General features: G+C 34.0%; 1 protein-coding gene across 1 annotated transcript in view; it reads right to left on the reverse strand.

The window, feature by feature from the left end:
- Positions 1–265: 265 nt before the first annotated feature.
- Positions 266–21197, reverse strand: part of Tmx3 (thioredoxin-related transmembrane protein 3) — a 44091-nt gene continuing 23159 nt past the window's right edge. The window contains exons 10-16 of the mRNA XM_005373044.2: positions 14477–14575; positions 11353–11410; positions 11116–11169; positions 9905–9961; positions 8006–8135; positions 6013–6081; positions 266–3624 (exon numbers count right to left, since the gene is read on the reverse strand). Of these exons, the coding sequence (XP_005373101.1) occupies positions 3361–3624; positions 6013–6081; positions 8006–8135; positions 9905–9961; positions 11116–11169; positions 11353–11410; positions 14477–14575 (731 nt within the window). The 3' untranslated portion in view covers positions 266–3360. The remainder of the gene's footprint in view (positions 3625–6012; positions 6082–8005; positions 8136–9904; positions 9962–11115; positions 11170–11352; positions 11411–14476; positions 14576–21197) is intronic.

Below are 21197 nucleotides of genomic sequence, written 5' to 3' on the forward strand. Positions count from 1 at the left end.
CCCTTTCAGAAAAATTAATATTTATCAGAGTTTACAAGTACAAACTCCTCCAAGCCTATTAATCTCGTTATTAATTTATAAGGGAATTAGATTACAATCTGATCTCTATCAAGTCTACTTGAACTCTGAAACTGTTTATCTACTTACGAACAGCTGACAACTTAATGGGTTTGTAGATCACTCTTGGCTGTTGTCTTTGCTTACAGAGTACTACTATTCATACAGCCAACCATTAAAACATACATACCAAAGATAACATAGTTGGTACATTTGCAATTATTTATTTTAGAAAAAAACAAAGGTTTACAATTAATGCCCTAAGGCGGGGTATCATGAATTCCATAAGTTATACAGACTTTTAAAAAACTTTATACATTATCCCAAAGTAGAAAATTATTTTTTGCCCATGCTTGGACTCAGACACATTTGGAAAAAATATATATTTGTAAAAATAAAAATGACAAACATAATCCCATCAATTGATAGTCTCAATACTCCTCACTGGTTTAACTGAGCAATTTCTGCATAATAACAATTGAATAATTTTCTTCCCTTGTCCTACCATGTCATATGAATCAACTATGAAACTATTTATCTCTTGTAAAATCAAAACCAAATTAGCCCCAAATCCAAGAAATATCATTAACAATATAAATCCAATGAACACAAACAATACAGGTAAGTGTGTTAACTACTCATATACACCATTAGTTCAGCGTCTAAATATTTGGCATCTTGATGTTATTTACAAACCAGATACCAGAAAGCACTACATTTAAGCAAATGAAAATTTCATCTCTAATATTCCTCAAAGAAGTTGAATAGCTACAAAAATGTTGACACATACAATGAAATGAGAGGACTGTAAGCTAACATATGGTACAAAGCATAACTGATAAAAACAAGTACTTTCTCTGAGAAATACCCTTAAATATTGACTGTGAAATATCCTTAAATATCCTTAAATACCAGACTGAGCAACAATAAGGATCTGGAACTCTGAGTTTTAGAAACTAGAGAACTTTGTTTCAATAAAAAAAGAAAATGGAACTTAATTTTCGTAAAGGATCTCAACATTGACCATGAGCTTCACCACTGCCTTAAAATAATGTTCTTCTAAAACAGAGAGATCTCTGCTTTTATTTTGAAGTAATTTTCCCTGAAAACTGCATTCAGAGTAAAGCTCTGATGGAACACTGAAGGGAAAAGCATAATAATGAACTGTAAAAATGTGTTTGGTGAGCAATCTGACAGTGTAAAAAAATAATAATTCCAAAATAGAAACAATTAAGAAACAAAATTTTAATACAAAACGGAAGAAATAAAATTATTCATTTATAAACCACCTATACATTTTATTTTCCCAAGAAACATACTTTAAAAGTACAAACAGAACATGAGGCAAAAGTACAGAGTTGTGAACAGGTTAACAGGGAACAAGGGATTCATCTGTTTAAAATGGTATCAAAGAATACAAAGGATGACTGCTGAGTTTCTGTTTATCGAATGCACTGAGGTTTACTTTTTTCCCAATGAAATCTTATTTACAGGTTATGACTGATAAGACAAAATGTGCAAATTAAAAATTGATAAACATGAAGAAAAACATATCAATTGCATTTTCTGTAACTATTTCCTGTTCAAAACCTTGTGTATACTCTTTTCTGTGTATATTTCTCAACATGTGCCCATTAATCTTTTGGTACATGAGTCTTAAGGGAAGAATCTGTATTTCTCCAAGCCTTTTCCTACTGTAAGACAAGCTTGACCACCTGGAACATTAATACCATACTTATCTTCTTCCCAAATCCCTTGTTATTTTTTGGAGAGAAATGTACCTGCTAAATTAACCACATTTACCTTCCAGTTTTCACTTGACTTCTCTGTGCTTCATATTTGTTTCATTAAAATTAATGATGGGAATAGGTCAAATATTAAGAATGGATATTTAATTATTAAATAAAGAATACATGGACATGATAAAATTATTAATTCTTTAGCAATGAAGATATAATAGTTTTAGGATTGTCCTGATTAGGACGGCATCAAAAAGGAACTAAAACCTGCCCTGGGGCAACCAAGCCCTAAATAACTTAAATGTCAGGACATAAATGACCTAATTTTAAAATGACTAAACGTTTTTCAATGTTCAATAAAATTGTTCACAATGGGTGACTAGGTTATTCAAGGCTACCTGAATAGCTACCTGAATAAGTTATCAAATAAAAAGTCTAAACTTATTAATATGAAGTCTAAAAAAAACTCGTAACACAACAAACTGTTCCTTTGATTGGATGTGATGTCTGCCACTTGATGTGCTGATTTATGTATCACTTATCACTCATTATTAGAACAGACATGCTATGGCATTAGTTAACAGAGTGTGATGATAAATTTCCTATGTGTACATAACATACATATTTTGGACTTAATTACTATGAAGTTTTTGTACCATAGACAAAAGTACGATATATACTACTTTTCAAAATGCAAATGCTTTCTTTCATCAAGGGAAATTTTAGAAGAAATGTCAATATATAAAAATGAAACAAACAAAAAAAACTAGGTTGCTCTGGCTAAAGCAAGGTAGAATTAACAGAGATGTTTTCTTCCTGCAATGATCGATGAGATGCCTGGTTAGAGTACTTCAGAGCATGAGCTGAAACCACTGCTCCCAGTACACCCTGCTTACTTTACAAAGGTCAATCACAAAGCTTTTCCCCCAACTATATAGGCCCATATGAAAATTCTATAGTAATGCAATGGAGTATAAAGTTATAAAGTAACATTTTCTCTGTTTTAAAAATAACTAATAAAATAAAGTCACTATGCTATATAAAACCACAATACAGTATTTTAACCTCATAATCTTAATTTGATACATGGAAAAAGTTACAAGTTCTCCTTAAAGTGCCTACATTTTAAAGACTTAATTTTTTCCATCTAAATATTAGCCAAAATATGAGAATGGAAGGCAGTAGGAAGTGGAAGTATTGTTTTTCTGTATCAAACATGAATCTTCTACCTGACTGGCCATTTGAACATTCTGCCTCAAAATATTGACTTTGCCACAGAATATTCAGATAGAGAAACATGCAAATAGAACTAATCTGTTATAATAATACCTACTAGGGAAACCCTGATGGAGTAATTTGGTTTTGTTTGTTTTACACAAACATCATCTCTTTGCTCCAAACACCTCCACATTTATGGAAAGACTACTTTAATCCATGCAGTTATATTAGCAAAATACAAATAACATGTCCTCTTCTGTAAAGATTATAATTAAATCTCTTAAATTCAATAAATAGACTCTGTAATAATTTGTAACCCTATCAAATATTTTATGCTTGTAAAGTCTCAGTCTGTCTTCTTTTCTAATACATCCTTGGGCTCTTGCACAGTAGGCACTAGAGATCCTCCCTCCCTTGGCTCCTGTTGCTCTTTGCTCTCTTCTACCTGTTCTTGACTTTCCATTTCACTTTTAGATACTATTTCGTATCGCTCTTCTATGTAACCTCCATCTGTGTCAGCTGTGTAGATTCCATAGCACATGATACTGATGACACCCAATGGCAAGCCAAAGAGAAAGCAGCCCATAAGCGGTGAGCTCTTGAATATAGACTGTGGAAGGAAAATTAAAATTCAGTTACCATCAAAGTGATTTTGATATAAAAAGCATGCAGTAAATTTAAATTCACTATAGATTTATTATTCTTCTTGCTAATTTTCTTTTAGTTCCGGTGAATAAATGTCAACATATGAGCTATAAATACTACCTTAAAGTCACTGTAAAAGATACAAACTCTACATCCATGTGTGCAGGTGTGTATGTGCACTTGTGTGTATGTGTGTGAGTGTAGATATAGAACCAGCTATTTACAGCAGAAAAAGACAAAATCAACTCTTTTCTAAAGACACTTTTTGTTACTGTGTGCCCAACAGCTTTTGATATGTTTGCAGAAGTATAGGAATCCATTTGTGGAGAAGACTAGGTTATATATACATATTATCTTCACATGGCAGTTTTTACTTGTTAGTAGTGAAGTCCATTAATTGCAATCACTTTCATATACTATTCCCTCAGCTCCTAAAAAAGTAAAAATATTTTTAATTTTATTGAATTAAGTTGTGCCTGTAACTTCTAAAAATAATGGAAGTTAAATTCAGAGGAGAAAAAGACACTGGCTAACAAGGGTATAGCCTGAGACAGAAATTTAGGAATTAGCAAGCAAGAGGTACAACAAGGTATAATGTAAGCACTAGCAATTAGCTCCAGAATTCTAATGCAATACTCAAAGCCAATGAAAAATGTTTCTGGATGGACAGACTGTGCATCACTGGAAAAGCAAAGCAAACCTGGTAATTTTAGTAATGGTAACTGTGTAGTGATATACAGGATCAACTGGAGACCTGGTAAAGAAAAAGTATGCAAACCAGATAACAGCAAGGGCAGCAAGTGTACATGATTTGTGGTAAGGACACAATCCATGTTGTTGGCAAAAGGAACATAAAGAAATAGCACTAATAAGTTGAAGGATTCCTTACATGAGATAAGCCAAAGATTACTATTTACTTCTCATCAATTTAGAAAATCAGGTACATTTTCATGATTGCTTTCAGCCATAAGAAACAAAAATGCAAAAAAAAAAAAAGGGAAAAATGCTGATGGGGGAGCTCATGACAAACAACTGGACTAAGTTAAGGACTCAAATTTAAGAATGTCTCTGCTGTCAAAGTGTTTGGGAGCTGAAGCTAGAGACTAAAAATCATTTCTTAAAATACAGTTCCAATCCTAAAATTAAAAATTCCATATGACTCAGCTATCGCTTTCCTAGGTATCTCCCTCAAAAGTTAAAGAAATCACACTACAGGGATACATGCATACCAATGTTTATAGCAGTACAATTCATAATTGCTAAATCCTGGAACTAGCTTCTGTGTATACATCAAAAGATGACTATATAAAGAAAATGTGGTATCTGTGCATAATGGAATACTAATTGGCTATACAGCAGGACGAATTGGAGACATTCATAGGAAAATGGATGCACCTAGAAAATATAATGTTGAATGAAATACATCAGACACACAAGCTTCAATATCAAATAATATGTCTCATTTGAGTGAGGCAAAGTACAAACAAAGAGCACAATAAAGGATGGACAGAAGGAGACAAGGGGATACATCTCTTGCAAATGGAAAAGGGTCCAAGAGAACGTGGGTGAGGGGAGACAGGGAAAGGAAGGGGAAGTAAGCAGAATAAAGATAAGCCACATACAGGAACCCAATAACCTAAATGAATATAAACATTATGTATGAAACATGAGGTAAGATTAATAATACCAACAAGAAAGAAAATGGGGAAAGGGGGTTTAGAGGAGATAGGAAGGAGATTAAAAAAAGAGTAAAGGTGCATCATGTACATGAGCCTTCAACAAAAATGACCCAATTGGTACTAAAATTTTTCTATGAAGTAAAAAAAAATTAAAAAATTTTCTACTATCTGTACTTTCATCAAATTACAGAATTAAGTAACACTTTTAAACGGAGAGATTAAAGAAATAAAGTTTAAGGTCATAATATCAAGTTAAATGATTCTGAGTTTCAGTTGACCAATTATACAGAAATTGAGAAACAATTTCTACCTGATGAATGTTTTCTTAAAGGGTGATTAGTTCACATCTTTCAAACTAAACAAGTATTTTGACCTAATCCTTTGAAAGTCTAGATCACTCATAATGAACCTACGGTATGCGTGTCATTGTGTCCTTCCTTTAAGACACAAGATGTTAATGTGGAGTTGTTTTTTCTAAACTATAACCTCAGTATTCAGGTTTAACTGCAGTATTGGCACTTTGCAATAAATAAGTGGGTTTTAGATTGCAGTTTGGCACTCAGTCTCCAAAGGATTTGCCATCGCTGGTCTAGATTTTACCATCATTACAATAGACTAAGGAATCTCATACTTTTTAAATTACCAGTGATACTACACAAACTGTCATAACTTACCACAACAGTAGATTTAGCATCAAATACAATTCTTTTCAATCTCTGAAAAATACTATCACCTCCTTGGGCCTTTAATAAGAAAAAGAAATTGTTAAGTATCATCATTTCATTTTTTAAGTTATATAACTTTACTACTGGGGATGAAAAGGTTGACTACAAAGTATTACATAAATAAATAAAAAAACCCATGTTCAACATTTACTATGTTTTTTCCTATCCCACATTTCTTCCACCTTCTTCTGTTAACACATCCTGATTCTCCTCTGATGAAGAAGTCCTTCTCTCCTACTCATAATCCAAGCCGGAAAGAAACTGAGTTGAGGCCTGTACAATTTGTGAGTTTAGCTGAGATGGTTATTGTTTATAGGGACAGTATACTGGATGATCAAAGTTAGCAAGCGTTGAAAGGCAGAGAAAAAACTCCTCATGAAAATCAATCAACTCAGACTTCACTTAAAGCTTGACTCTCCAAGTTATAGGGACTAATAGAATGTCTTTGTTATTAAAACTGAGTCAATTTTTAGTAATTAACAAAAGAGTTCTCAATCATACAGGTGTTTCATCTGAACCAAAATGTTATTTCCACAAATATAAAATTGTCATTATGTGATTAAGAGCACCAGACTTCTTTATTTTGATACTAGGTAGATGGGCTTGTTACTCTTTCAAATAAAGTTGTTACAAATCTGAACCAAAGTCTCATGAACTAATAAATGCCTGTGTGAGTGAGGCAGGAGGACAGCAAGTCTGTGCCTTGTTGGACTACTTAGGGAGAGCCTGTCTCCAAATAAAAAAATAAAAGAAAGCTGGAATGTATGTAGCTCAGTACATTCAGTCCTAAGTACCACACATAAAAAATACAGTTAAACTCTGTGAGTCTCTTATTTTCTTTTTAAACTTTATCTGACTTTACTAAATGAAGACATGTGCCAGTTACACAACTCAGTTGTGACCTGAAGGGACAGCACGACTCTCTTATATAGTTGCAACCCAATTTGAAAAACACTGCTCAAATTTACAAGGACAACAAATAGAAAATGCTATTTGTTCACTTATTTCTGAGAAATATTTAAAGAATTATGACCAAAATATGCAGTGAATGTTTAAATTGTCATTAATGACCCTGAAAATACTAGCCCCTTCCTTAGAACACAAATATCCTATCATTTCTGTCACTTTCTGAAGCACTTCTGGAAGTCCTTTTTTGGATGCCTTTGTGAGGTGTAATCACAAAGGGTGAATGTTGCTGGCATGTCCTGCCCAAGGGAAAGGCATGCTCATAAAAACTTGAAACATGTTCATCCACCTTATTCACTGGATTTGGCCCTGTGTGTCTTCTGGCTCTTTCTCAAAGTAAAAATGACCATGACAGGTATACATTTTCAATCAGTTGAGGAGACTGAGGTAGCTAGGAGAGCTAACTAAAGATACTCATAAAAAATAGAACTTTCAGAACTACTTTAGAAAGTGGCAAGAAAGTGTCACAAAGTGGGATAACTATGTTCAAAGGAAGGTAGAATATTTTGAGGGAGGTTAATGGCAATGTATCCTTTAATGTAATACTTTTTAAAAATTTAATTCCTGTGTCTTCTGGTCACACCTCTTGAATGTTTGGAATTGTCCACCAGGGTTCTCATTCTCAATTTATAACCTGTTTGCAGATTTTTCTAGAAAACCAATCCTGACAACTTAATCCAATGCTTTTATGGACCCAGAAATGTAACAAGTGCTAGGAAAGTTCACGATGGAGATCAGCCCACACAATGTAAGCTTCTTATCCCTACTCAATTCCAAATGCAGTACCACCTCTGCAATCACTTTATCAACCATAAATGCCTTTCAGGAACTCAATAGCAAAACCTTTCGAGTCTGGGAGAAGGCGAGCGTCTACGAGAGGCAGAGCGGTAATGACTACTGCTTTCAGAATCAAGAAGCAACCAGTTTCTTTTTTGTCCTTCCAATCATCCTTCTGAAATGGAAATGTACTACTCACTTCTACTGTGCCATCCAAAATGTTATTAATGAACTGGACCATGTCTTTGGCATTTTTAATTTGTCTGTCTAACAAATAATATTGCTGGTTTGAAGTGTTCAGTACAACCACAGTTGGGACTGTCAATTCACTAAAAACATAAAAACAAAGAAATCAAATATACATTAAATACAGGGATAGCAAAATTCTGACACTTACTTTGCACTGATTTTAAAACTAGTGAGATTATATTAATGAAAACATTCTAATACAGTCAAATAAAATAGCTGAATAATCATGAACTTAAGGATAGAAATCACAGTGTAATGAAGCTTTAATTTTTTAGGCAATATTATTCCTTTTCACAAATCTTTAAATACCCATCACTGTTAATCACACAGAATCCCATCTCAAGTAAAGGGAACAGGAAAGAACACGGTTGTTGGAGTTACCTTGCTTTTGTTTAAACTACGGAAGTAATTTAGCTTCTTACACGTAACAATCTTTCATTTATAAAGAGGACAAAGGCACCTATCTCAGTATAAAAATGCATGAGACAATTCCACTTAAATATCCACTATAGTACCAGATCTACTGTACAAGCTCAATAAATATTACTGCAAGTTCCCTATACATCCACTGTCATACTCCATAGGACACTGTACCCAATGACAGCAAAACATAAAAATATCTTTAATTATGATTAGATTATTCACAATAAATCACATTCTAGGCTATTAAAACACACTCCATCCTAATAATTTAAATAAAGTGTATTCTCTCACCATAATTTTACCCCAATAATTATAGTAACACTAGCAAAGGAAAGTTCGTCTATTACTACACATTTTAAATATCACCTTACTGCTGATTATTGCACCAAAATCGCTTTGGCCTCTTGCAAATGCTGCTTTACTGAACCAGTATACTGACTTACAATGAAAGACATAAGAAATGGTTGCATCAAAGTCCCTATTACATACTTTAAAACTTGTAATAAGAATATATTTTTATTATAGAGTGTCCTTGTTATGAGATTATATAGACTATCCATTTGTCTTAAGGCTTATGGTAGGCCATACACCTACCTTATACATATAGGCAATGTAATTCCAGGGGAGAGGAATTGTGTTAACAATGCTTTTCCCATTTTGAGCATTAAAAATTCATACTCTGTAATCTCAGCAGGGAGACTGGGCAGGTAGATTACAAATTTGAGTTTATAGTGGGTAATTTAGCAACTTAATGAGACCCTGTCTCAAAGTAAGAATTACGAAACTGTGGGGGATGTAACTTAGGAGAAAAATCCTGGGTTCAACCCTCAGTATCATAAAAAAAAAAAAAACAATAAAATAAGGACTCAATATTTTTAATAATTATATAGATATTTCATTTGATTTGCCCCTTTTTTTGACTATTATATATATACTAGATATTGTACTACAAATAACTTAAAATTCTTATTAGAACGAGAGGTAATGCTGGCTTTATATCAAAAATACAAAACTCCTTTTTGAAGCTTCATATATTTCTAATATAGATGCTGTCTGTTGAAATGAATTCTAATATAATTAGTTTTTGGGTTCTGAAAATTTTCTATTTAACAGCTATAACTACCCATTTAAAAAAATTATGAACTACGTATAAACTACAAAATCTGCAAGTTTCTATATGATGTGTTTTCAGAATACTATATATTATCATACTGAATCAGGAGGTAATTCTTAACATAGAACAATATTAAAATTCAGTAAGCTTCAAATGCATCTAAAACTAAAATATAATATTTAATGAGAAAATACCTGCCACAGAATATACCAACTATTTGTTTAACTATTTAATCCCTCTGCCCATCTCTAAGAAACAGATATTCAACAACTGCTAAGAGTTATCAGCAAAATCATTCAGGATTTTACTTACTCCATCAGCAAGGTATTTATGTAGTCGTTTCCATCCATATGCCCAAATTGAAAATCCCTAACAAATCATGGGGACATGGGAAGGAAGAGCACAACATTAAGTTTTAAAAAAGGTAAACAATATAACAAAGTGAACTTCAGGGCTCGGTAAGTTTGTAAGTATTAAACATGTAAATTACATACAACATACAACAATAGATAAAAGTGTAAATTTTACTGTCTTTAAAAAGATACAAATACACAAACGTAGTATTAACAAATTCTACTTCATTTATACACATTTATAATACAGGGAAATAAATGCTTTTACAATAGAAACATGCTTAAGAACCACTACTCAGTTATTAAAAAACAGATTTACTCAAAAGATGCCACCTCTGTGTACCAAAACAACTACACTCTGACTTTTCCTCAAAAGATTTGGAATAAGATAATACTTAAACAATATAACAAACTTATATGACTGTCTTTCATGGCAGCCAGTAAAATACTTTAGCACAAAGCAGAAGTATGCATTTCTAATGCCATTTTTATATTCAGTTATTCTTTGAGTTCTTGTTACAAACATTTATCTCTGACTTCTGATCCTCATTTAACTTAATCTCAATTTTGCAAATAAATTTTTCCCACAAAACTTAACTGGAATCCTATCAAGAAGCAGGAATGATACAAATTATAAATAAAACAGTATATTTTTTTCTCTAACTGGTAAGACCACCAATGAACTTCAAGACCCAGACAATTCATGAGAAGTGCACCATACTAACATGCACTTCATTTCCTCTGATTCGCATTTCAGACCATGACATACATATTGAACATCACTTATCTGAAATGCTTGTGGCAAGTTGTGTTTCAGATTTTAAAAAATTATGCATAAACATAATGAGACATCTTGGGGACAGGATCCAAATCAAAACACGGGACATATTCATGTTTCATAAACAGTAATACACATAGCTCAAAGGTAATTTCATACAATATGTTAAGTGTGCCTGCATTTTGACTGGTACTTGTCCCATGAGATCCAGTGTGAAGTTTCTATTTGTGTCATGTCAGAGCTCAAAAAGCTTTAGATTTCAGAGTATCTGAATTTTAGATTTTCGGATTAGACATTTTCAGATTTTCAGTAGCATGACCTAAACTACTTTTGTTTTATTATAAAATATAACTAAAAGAAATAAAGGAACCTCCCAGAATGCAAGCACATACCTGTGGAAGTGGTCTTTGTAATCTTTAGCAACTTCTTGAATAACTGACTTTAATCTGCAGAATAAACACATAAATATTTCAATTCCTCACTTGGAAAAAGTAGAATTATTCAGTTATAATATATGCTATCTTATCAAAGTGCTGTAGGAAAAAATTCCGTAAGATACCACATCAACTTTATTTAAGTCTGAATTGAACAATTATCTGAAGCTTAAAACTATTTCAAGGCAACTATACCTGGTATGTTCAATGGATGTATTTTTCTCATCAATAACTGCGATAGCCACAAGCTTTCCTGAAATTAAGAATGACATCTAAATTCAATAACCTCATTATATAAACTTTTCTATTATCACTTTTGTTACAAAGATTTAAAAAGTTTCTACAATTTATTACTAGTTGTCCTATTTTTCTACACTTTCTTAAGTCAAGATATCATAATGTATTTTTATAGAGTGAATCAGTGAATTGCTCATCTCCAAGTGGTAATTCCTGTCTTCCACCCCCAATATACAAGTAACAGTAAATTATAACAATTTGGTTTTTTTCTTTCAAACACACAAACTAAGTGTTCTATCAACATTAAAAACAAAAGTAGTAAGAATTAAACTGACTCACATCTCCTTTATCCTAAACAGAACACAACTCATTTGCACTTCTGATATGCTGTTGGGCAGCATGATGGAATAAGCAGAAGAATTTTTTTTTTTTTGAACCGGGAATCGAACTCATGACCTCTGGCTTGCCAGGCAAGTGCTTACGCCGCTGAGCTACATCCCCGGCCCAAGCAGAAGAATTACGTGGGGTCAGAGTGTCATATGATGCACATTATATTCTAGAATATAGACCAAACCGTGGGAGATGAACCATGAAGCACCATCATTTATTAGCTGTGTAATTTAACCTCAGTAAACTCCAATTTATTTAGGAAATGAATACCTATTTCATAGAAAAATGGAGAAAGCTAAATGAAGTTATATGCACAAACATATAGGAGAGAATCTGGCTCAGAGCAGGTACAAAAATATAAGATTAAGTCAACTATATTTCAACAGCATCCCCACATTTTCATGCAGCTTCATCCAATTCTACCCTGCTTGTTAGTACATCTCTAAATTCTGCACTTTACAATGATTTTTTCCCTTCTGAAAATATTTCATTCACTCTTTAGTTTGAATTCATTATGTGGTTCTTCAATTTTCAAACAATCTATGAGTTTTGCTTGCTATTTCCCAGAATGCCTGCAACACGTAGAGCTACAGGGTTCTAAGAAACACAGGCGGTTTTCTTGCATATTAATTTAACAATTCTGGGTGCCAAATAACATGCTGCACACTGGGCCAGTTACAGAGACACAGTGATGAGCTAATGCACATCCAGCTCTGCCCTTGGGAATGAAGAGTCCAGGAGGGGAGAGAGACATTTATATCAGATACATATTAAATTAAAACTAAAAAGAGTTCTGAAAGAAAGAAGCATGGGAAAGGAGGATTTAGAGGAGTGAGGGAGGAGGAAGGAGAGTGGAAGGGGACTAAAAAAGAAACAAGTTGTATTATATACATATACCCACTCCCCAAGATTGGAAATTGTATGTATTGCAAACAGGTACTAATAAAATCAAAGAAAAAGAAAGGAACACACTGCTATATAAGAGTAAGTAGAGTAAGCTAACATAGTTTAAAGGTGTTAATGAAGATTTTCCTAAGGAAGCATTATTTGGTCTGAGTTTAACAAGTGAATTAAATTTAAAGTATCTGCCAGCCAATGCTAAAACAATATATAAAGGTGCTTTGGCATGGGCAGTATAGACACTTTAAACAACTTGATGGTCAGCCTACCTGGAGAATGGGGAATACAGGGAGAGGTCAGAGAAAAATGAGGATGGATTCTTAAACAGCAGTCATGGCATGGAAGCATCTCACAAAGTTGCTGGTAAGTTACCACATGTGAAGCAACACAGAGCTGGAGACCACTATGACACCCGCCTAAGGGCACAGGTTGACAATGAGCAGGGACACAGCCACGGGTAATGGCAGCAAGGGCAATTATGTCAGACATAAAGGGAACACTGTAACAGCAAACTTCTGATTTCAAATTAATCTGGGGAAAGAAATTGAGTGTGGCCTATGATGACTATTTCAATTATCTTGAGGTTGTGCTATCTCCTATGGTTATATACTAAAGGAAAAAACTTGCATGTCCTTACATTTGTCTTTCTTCCCTTAAACACTCAGAAAACAATTCCACAATCTTTGCCAGTACCATGTCAACTTCCACTAGAGAACCAAGACTCAGCTCATTAGACACAGAATGTCAAAAGTCAGCTCATGAACCAGAACAAATGCAAATCTAAGATAAGAGCTCCTATTAATTATTTTGTTATGTTTTTATTGTTTAAAATAAAAATAATAAATATTCACAGCATTTTTCAGTCAAACATGTAGGAACATTGCTAATGTATACATGCTGTAAGTTTCAAAAGCAAAAAATCATGAAGTGGAAACCATGTCCACTATCTGTCGTAGAACACTAGGAGTCTGGTACAGTTTCCCTTCCTCTACTCTAGAACTTATAACAACATCCACTGTACTCACATTAACACTACAATGGGACATACACATGGTAATAATAACCAGAATTTTGCTATAAATTTATAAAACTTCCTTGCTGGCCAATCTTTTAGAGACCAACTGCCCAAAGTGCAACCCCAAATCCACTTTTCATCTCAAAGTGCCAAGACTGCAATCAAATCTGAATAGGGAAGTTTTGCTTTAGATAAAACAAGTGTTATCTGATGCTTGGCTGCTGCTGCACGTGGACAGAGACGGCTGCTCATGCCCACTGTGGCACACGTGCCATAGGTTCACCCTCAGTGATTTATAACTTCTGCAGTTTACATCAATGAAACCATGTAATTAATTTCTTACAGCTCTCACTTTTATATCTATATTTGCTCTCTCATTTTCAATCATGTAACTTGAAGAAACTACCAACTGATTCATTTTCCCCTCACAAGTAAAAACAGGCCCTCTGAGTGAGAAGCTGCATTTTAATTCCTATTACAAAATCAGCCACAGTGTAGAGCTTCTTGCTGGATAATTTTTTCTCATTCTCTTATTATTAGGGCTCCTTCCCTTCCTTCTCAACAACAGTTCTATTGGTAAATTCTGTCTTCAGCTAAGCTTTGACTCATACACAGAGGTATATTTTTTGGTAATAACATTCTTTGTTCTTATAAAGAACAACTACAATTCAGGTCGCCTTTAATAATGAAATAAGAGCTTAAGATCATTTCCTACAGAAAGAGGGAAGTAATCAATGAAAAATTCTATGAAGTATTAGTTGTACATTTGCTCATTACCTGTGTCTCCAAGTTCATATAAGAGGAAGCCATCCATAGTAAGATAATTCTGAAACCTTTCCCTACTGATCCATGCTGAGAGATCACCATCTTCATATTCTTAAAAACAAAACAAAGTGAATAAATTAGGACTGTAGATGGTTATCATACTTATCATATCAGATGTAAGATATGACTTTAAGATGGTTATCAGATTTTAATGTGGCAATATGTATAAAATACCTAATATAGGATAATAACTTTAAAACCTAAAAATAAAATATTTTATTTTTAGAAATTTATTCTAATTAAGGGGATTACTGTGCGTTACTGTAAACACTCATAGTTTTCTAATGAAATTATGTACTTTAGCATAATTGTAGCCAGCTATGCATTTCAGTAGCTGCACTGGAGGGATACAGAAAGTATTCTTGTGTTCACCCACATGGTATGACAAACGGCAAATTGTGTACACCTGCACAGATGTGTAAAACTGAGTTTTTTGCCTACATAATGCTGTTATTGCATATGTATCCCTGAGCATCATGGGGTGGAGGGTAAAACACACTTACACCATTCTTTTGCTCTGCACACTTCTAATCTGCCATAACGGAATCAGGGTGTAGGCCAGCTGCTGTCCTGGGAAAACCAGGAACCCATCTGTGCATTCATCCACTTGGCAGATGCAAGGCGTGCACAAAGGCTCCAAAGCAGCAACAGGTGATTTTTATCCATGAAATGGTCATTGTTGAATTTCTTATGATTAGTATTTATTTTAAAAAAGCTTTTTCTTTTGGTCTTTCTTATAGAAGTAGCCCAGTTCAGTACAATGACATGTGAAAACCTGGTAGATGTAGCTTATGCAGCATATGCCAATAAAGCCTTCAAAATACAGTATAAAAATATATGCTATGCTAGATGTAAAGACATATACTTCAAATTTAGAAATTTATCCTAAAACTCAACCCCCAGGTCTTTATTCATAGAGTAATAAACCAAACTTTGTTGTTGCTCCCATCTCCCAAACTATTAAGAATGCGACATTCCACAACTGGTTTAATAGTTTCTGATTGATGTTAAGTTGCTAACAGAGCACAAGTTGACCACTGTAGGAACTATACACAAGAACAAAGCAGAAATTCCCAGGGAAATGCTGCAATTTCAAAACAGAATTGTATACTGCAATCTTTGGACCTCAAAAGATGTAACATTGGCCTCATACATTGCAAAGAAAAACGAACTGGTACTGCTGATGTCAACACTGCATCATGATGGAAAAACTGACAGAAACCTTGGCAAAACTAAAGACTGAGGGGCTGGGGATTTAGCTCAGCGGCAAAGCGCCTGCCTGGCAAGCGCAAGGTCATGAGTTCGGTTCCCGGTACCAGAGAAAAACCAAAAAAAAACTAAAGACTGAAACGGTAACATTTTACAACAAAACCTAAGGTGGAGTAGATGTTGTTGATGAGTTATGCAGCAACTATGGTATCACTCGAAACACAAAGCACTGGCCAACGGTTGTGGTTTACCTGATCCTAAACGCATGGCATGAATAGTTTTGACAGTTTACAAATGAAATAACAAGTGCAAAATATTATAGAGAAATTTTCTTAGAGGATTCGGACTAACACTCTTATAAGAGATGGTTTACAACAGACGAAAAACAAAATGTTTCTACCCAGAGAACTAGGCCAAAAAACTGTGGAGCACACTGGTGAGCTCACAGGTCAATGGCAGGCTCAGCATCACAAAGACCTACTATAACAGGAAAACCAAAAAGATGTCAGCTGTGACCTAAAAAAAAAAAGACAGGAAAACAAAACATATTGCTATCAGTGTAACCAATACTCATGTATGGTTCATGCAGTTTTCATATGTGAAGACTGCCTTGGATGTGACAGTTGAAGACTATTTCTCTAGTTGACTTTTCTTTGTATTTACACTGTGGATTACATAGGTATTTATCTGCGATATTTCTCTTAGGTTTTGTAAGCAAGTATGTAGCTGATGGGGAAATGTTGATGTCTATTCTAAACACTCAATACATGTTAGATATACTATTTTATTGACATCTTATTCCCCCGCTAGGTACACATTGTACAATACAGTAAGAAGCTCCTGACGAAACAGCAAGACCAGTGAGATGTCAAGTTTGTTTTGTAAGCAAGTACATAGCTGACATAGAAATGTTTATTATAAATGTGTGTCTCAGTTACTTTTCTCTCATTGCTGAGACAAAATATATGATTCCCAAACTCCTAAGATTTACTTAGCTCACAGTGTGCATAGGTTTCAGTCCATAATTGGCTGGCTCCAAAGCAGGGTGGCTTGGCAGAGAATAGTTCATAATGCCCACAAGACAGCAAAAGCAAAAACAGACCGAGACAAGCCTCCTTCTGTTCTTATACTGCATCCGGTCTACTGGGACTAGGGACTGATCCAGCAATAATCCACCCTTACTCATACCATCCTTAATTCTAGCACTGCATCATGAATCAATCACACACTAGATTCAGGCACCTCTGAAAAAATGCCATCTCAAACTGTGTAAGGCTTTAAGGGGAATCTAGACACAAACCATAATGTGCAATATATATTAAGAATTTAATACTTTATTGATATTCTATATTCTTGTTAACTACACATTGTATAATACACTCCTGACAAAAGAGGAAGACCAGAGAGATGTTAAGTATGTCCTACAAGTCAGGAAAGCTCAGCACATGTGCTGTCAATGTAAGCCATACATATGTACTGAATGTGCTATTGTCATGGGTGAAGACTGCCTTAGTTATGATAATTGAATTAAAGATTTTTTTTTGAAGAGTGTTATTGGCATTTTCATTGTAGCTCATAGAGGAATTTACTTGTTATTTTTTAGACTTTGTAACCCAAAAAACAGTTGATGTTGAAAATTTTAATGCTGTTTTAATAACAGTCAATAAATATTAAAAATTCAATGCTTTCTTTTTGCATTGAACAGGAAAAATATTTTTCCTGTTCAGTACCACTTGCTTAATATAAAACTCAAAAAATTAAAATTAGTAATACATCAATAGAAATACTTCTAAAGAATACACGTGGATTTTGTATACCCTTCTGTATGCTCCTTCAACACAAAATTGTCTTGACACTCCAAATAAGCAAAGATGTACATAAGAATTCATGTGTAAAGCAAATTTTCACAACATCACTAAAAGTAGCAAAAAATATGAAAGAATATAACTGAAATGTCCTAAGAAAAAAGAGATTTTGATACAAGTTCAAAAGATAATTTATAAATTTTTTTAAAAATTGTAAGAAATAATTAAATTGCAATACAATCCATATTATAGTATGAATGTAACTTTGTAAAAATTAAAGTGTGAAAAAGTAGTGATAATATAATAAAATGAAAGCATTCATTCTTTTTTTTTTTTTTGGTTTTTCTCTGGGACCGGGAACCAAACTCACGACCTTGTGCTTGCCAGGCAGGCGCTTTTGCCGCTGAGCTAAATCCCCAGCTCCGAAAGCATTCATTCTTTAATAGCTAAATCAGATTGATGGTTTCACCTGGATAACTGGTAAAATGGGTATTTATTATATCTTTGTTTTTTTCTATTTTATGACTTTTTTCCTTAGTCTATGTTATAGATTACATCTAGATATACCCCCAATCCCTCATACATTCAGGCAGGGCTTTTGGAAGGTGACTGGATCATGGGAGCATGATAATGACCAGAGTTGGCCCACTGATGAGTTTATAGCTGTGATATGGAAGGTAAAAGTTGGCTGGAGGAGTTAGGTCACTGGAAGCACAGCCTGGAAGGGTATATTTCCCACTCTCCTCTTTTGGTTGATCTTTGCTTTCTGTCCAACATGCCTCAACCTGTATCTTCTCCATCAAGCCCCTCTGCCATGCAGGCTTGCCTTGGAGTCATCCAGCTATAGATTGAAACATCTACACATTGTTTGCCAAAATCAAATACCTCTTCTTTAACTTATGGATTGTCAGATATTTTGTCCAGCAATAAGAAAGATAACTAAAACAGTTTACAATGTTTTCTGCTATGTACAACTTAATCACACATATAAAGCCATAGTACATCAGTTTTTTTTCTTTTTTTTTTTTGTTTTTCTCCGGTACCGGGAACCGAACTCACGACCTTGCGCTTGCCAGGCACGCGCTTTGCCACTGAGCTGAATCCCCAGCCCCCTAAAGCCATAGTACATCAGTTTTTTTCAAAATCAAAACTTTCCTTGGCTAAGCACCCAGAAAATATATTTAAAAGAAATACCTTGATTACAAATACAATGTTCAAATAATTTTAAAAGTTACTGAGTTGCATGAAAAAGAAGCCAATGTAAAATCAATGTTTTAAAGACGTACAAATATGTCTGGTTCAAGACTGGACTACACTGACTTCTTCCTTTCTTGCTAGTATATGTTTGCAATACACAGTGATTCTGGGAAGCTGGTACATACACTTAACACATCCAGATTTTCTGAAAGACAAGATTTCTCTCTCACTTGCAATGCTAAGCAAAACTTTTCACGTTATCAAGCCTATAAAATAAGTAATGTAATGCAAATCTTAAAAGTATTTATGGAATTTGACTTTTAAATTAGAAAAATAAACCTAAAACTAGATTAAATTGATTAACTGGCCAAAAGATTCATACGATGTCAAAAGCAAGTCTTCTAAAGGTTACACAAAGTGACAAACTTTAAACTCATCCTGTACCTTTATCCAAATGTTTCCAAAATTATCAACAACAATTTAAGTGTTAAAAGAAACAATCAAAGTAAAAAGCCTTTGGTCTGTGAAAACTTCACGCAGGCTCTAAATACTGCCTACTGCATGTTAGAAAAGTTGGCCTTAAAATAACTAAAGAATATTATGTTTTACTCCTATCTCAAGCACTGGAGACCACATTTGAAACATGGAGAGATGGGGCACTTTTACAGGTAGGATCAAAGGAAACATTTAAATCTAAATAGGTGTGACAATGTTTCTCGAAAAAAACACAGCGGCTGTTGTGAAACTGTAGTAAGAGAGCACCACTGACTAAACATTTTAACTTGAAAAAGAAGTCTTTACTGTTTTTTTCTTATAAAACAGAATTCAGATCTTAAAGGATCATTTTAATGATCAAATAATATATACTAAGTGCTTATCATACGAGTATGGAATCAAAGAGCAGATGGATTACTTCTACAGCGGTAGATGGATTGCTTTCCTTACTTTTATACACCCAAGATACTTTTGAGATCTTTCTAGAACCCAATGTCTAATATAGACATTCAACAAACATCCCATGCATGAATGACTGAATGAACAAATGAGTAAACCTGCTATTTTATTAATCATGACTCCTTATGTAAACTATTGTCATCTCCTTTATAAAAACTGAGAGCATTTCCCTCTCTGCCTTATTATTTCTCTCAGATTACTGTGAGGATATGACAATGTGAAGTACACAGTAGACCTGCTAGATAATGCGTATAAAATGTAGTTACTGATCTGTGTCATGAAATTAACTTTGGTTCAAATATTTAAAGACCATAATTAGAAATGCTTATTTTTTAACAATTGAGTGTCAAAATAAAAAGCTTCTTTTTACTAAAATAAAACAATCAAAACGTTCTTCCTACAACAAAGCAATCAAATGTTCTTCTGTTCATCTGATTTAAGTAATTCAAAGTTAACGTCTCTCAACTAGTTCCTGTATCCTTTCTGTTATATGGAATTCATGGAGAATTGTACTCTAGAATATTCCTGCAGTGAATGAACATTCCCCATCTGCACTCTGCAACAGGGTAACAATAACCCACAACACTGGCTAGTGAGAATTATAGCAAGATATTAGACATTTTACTAACCTGCAACTTCAAATGTTATTATAACTGATGCTAGGAGACTGCACTCACTCTCACTACCTTTTGAGTGACTGTGTGGTGTCCAACAGATGTCAAGTGCCACTGGATCCTTTGAAACTTAAAATATTTCCTGGTGTCCCTGAGTTTGCTGCACTCCCCTGGGGTACAGTCTGGGAATCAGTAGAGTAGGTATTTGAAGATGTTAGGGAATTATCTTAGGTGTTAATACAGATTATGGTTATCTAAAAAATAAAGTCCATATTTTTTTCTTTTGGTACTGGGAATTGAACTCGGAATGTTGTGCTTGCCAGGCAGGCACAATTCCACTGAGCTGTATTCCTGGCCCTAAAGTCCACATTCTGAAAGAGAGTTATGATGAAGCACATACTGGCAGAGACAAATACCATGAAATTTGCTTAAAACTATTTCAAAAAAAGGGAAAAGCAAATGAGGTTAAGACTTTGGTAACTGCTTAACCTTTGTGATAGACATATGGGTTTTACTATGTTATTCTCTTTATGATATATATTTGTTATCAAAAAAAAAATTTAAATGATCAAGTACTTGCTTCAGTGCACTGGCTTCTGACAGGGACAAAGAGCTGCAGCTAGGAAGAATAGATCAGGCTCACACTATTCAATGCGTTTTATTCATCATTTAGGGAATCCAAACTGTCAAATATCTACTTAGAATTAATTCTAAATATTTGAAGATAATGTATAACTCACAAATTACACTCAAAAAGGCAAATAATTTGACAAAAAAAAAAAAAAAACAGAATGAAAGTATACTAGACTAAAACTGAAGGGTAAAAAAAACCTCAGTCACTCAAGAGAGGAAAACTGTAAACAGTAGTAACACTTAAAAAAATCTTTTATCCGT

The sequence above is a fragment of the Chinchilla lanigera genome, unplaced genomic scaffold (genome assembly GCF_000276665.1).
Source record: "Chinchilla lanigera isolate Chin_1 unplaced genomic scaffold, ChiLan1.0 scaffold00001, whole genome shotgun sequence".
Lineage (NCBI taxonomy): Eukaryota > Metazoa > Chordata > Mammalia > Rodentia > Chinchillidae > Chinchilla > Chinchilla lanigera.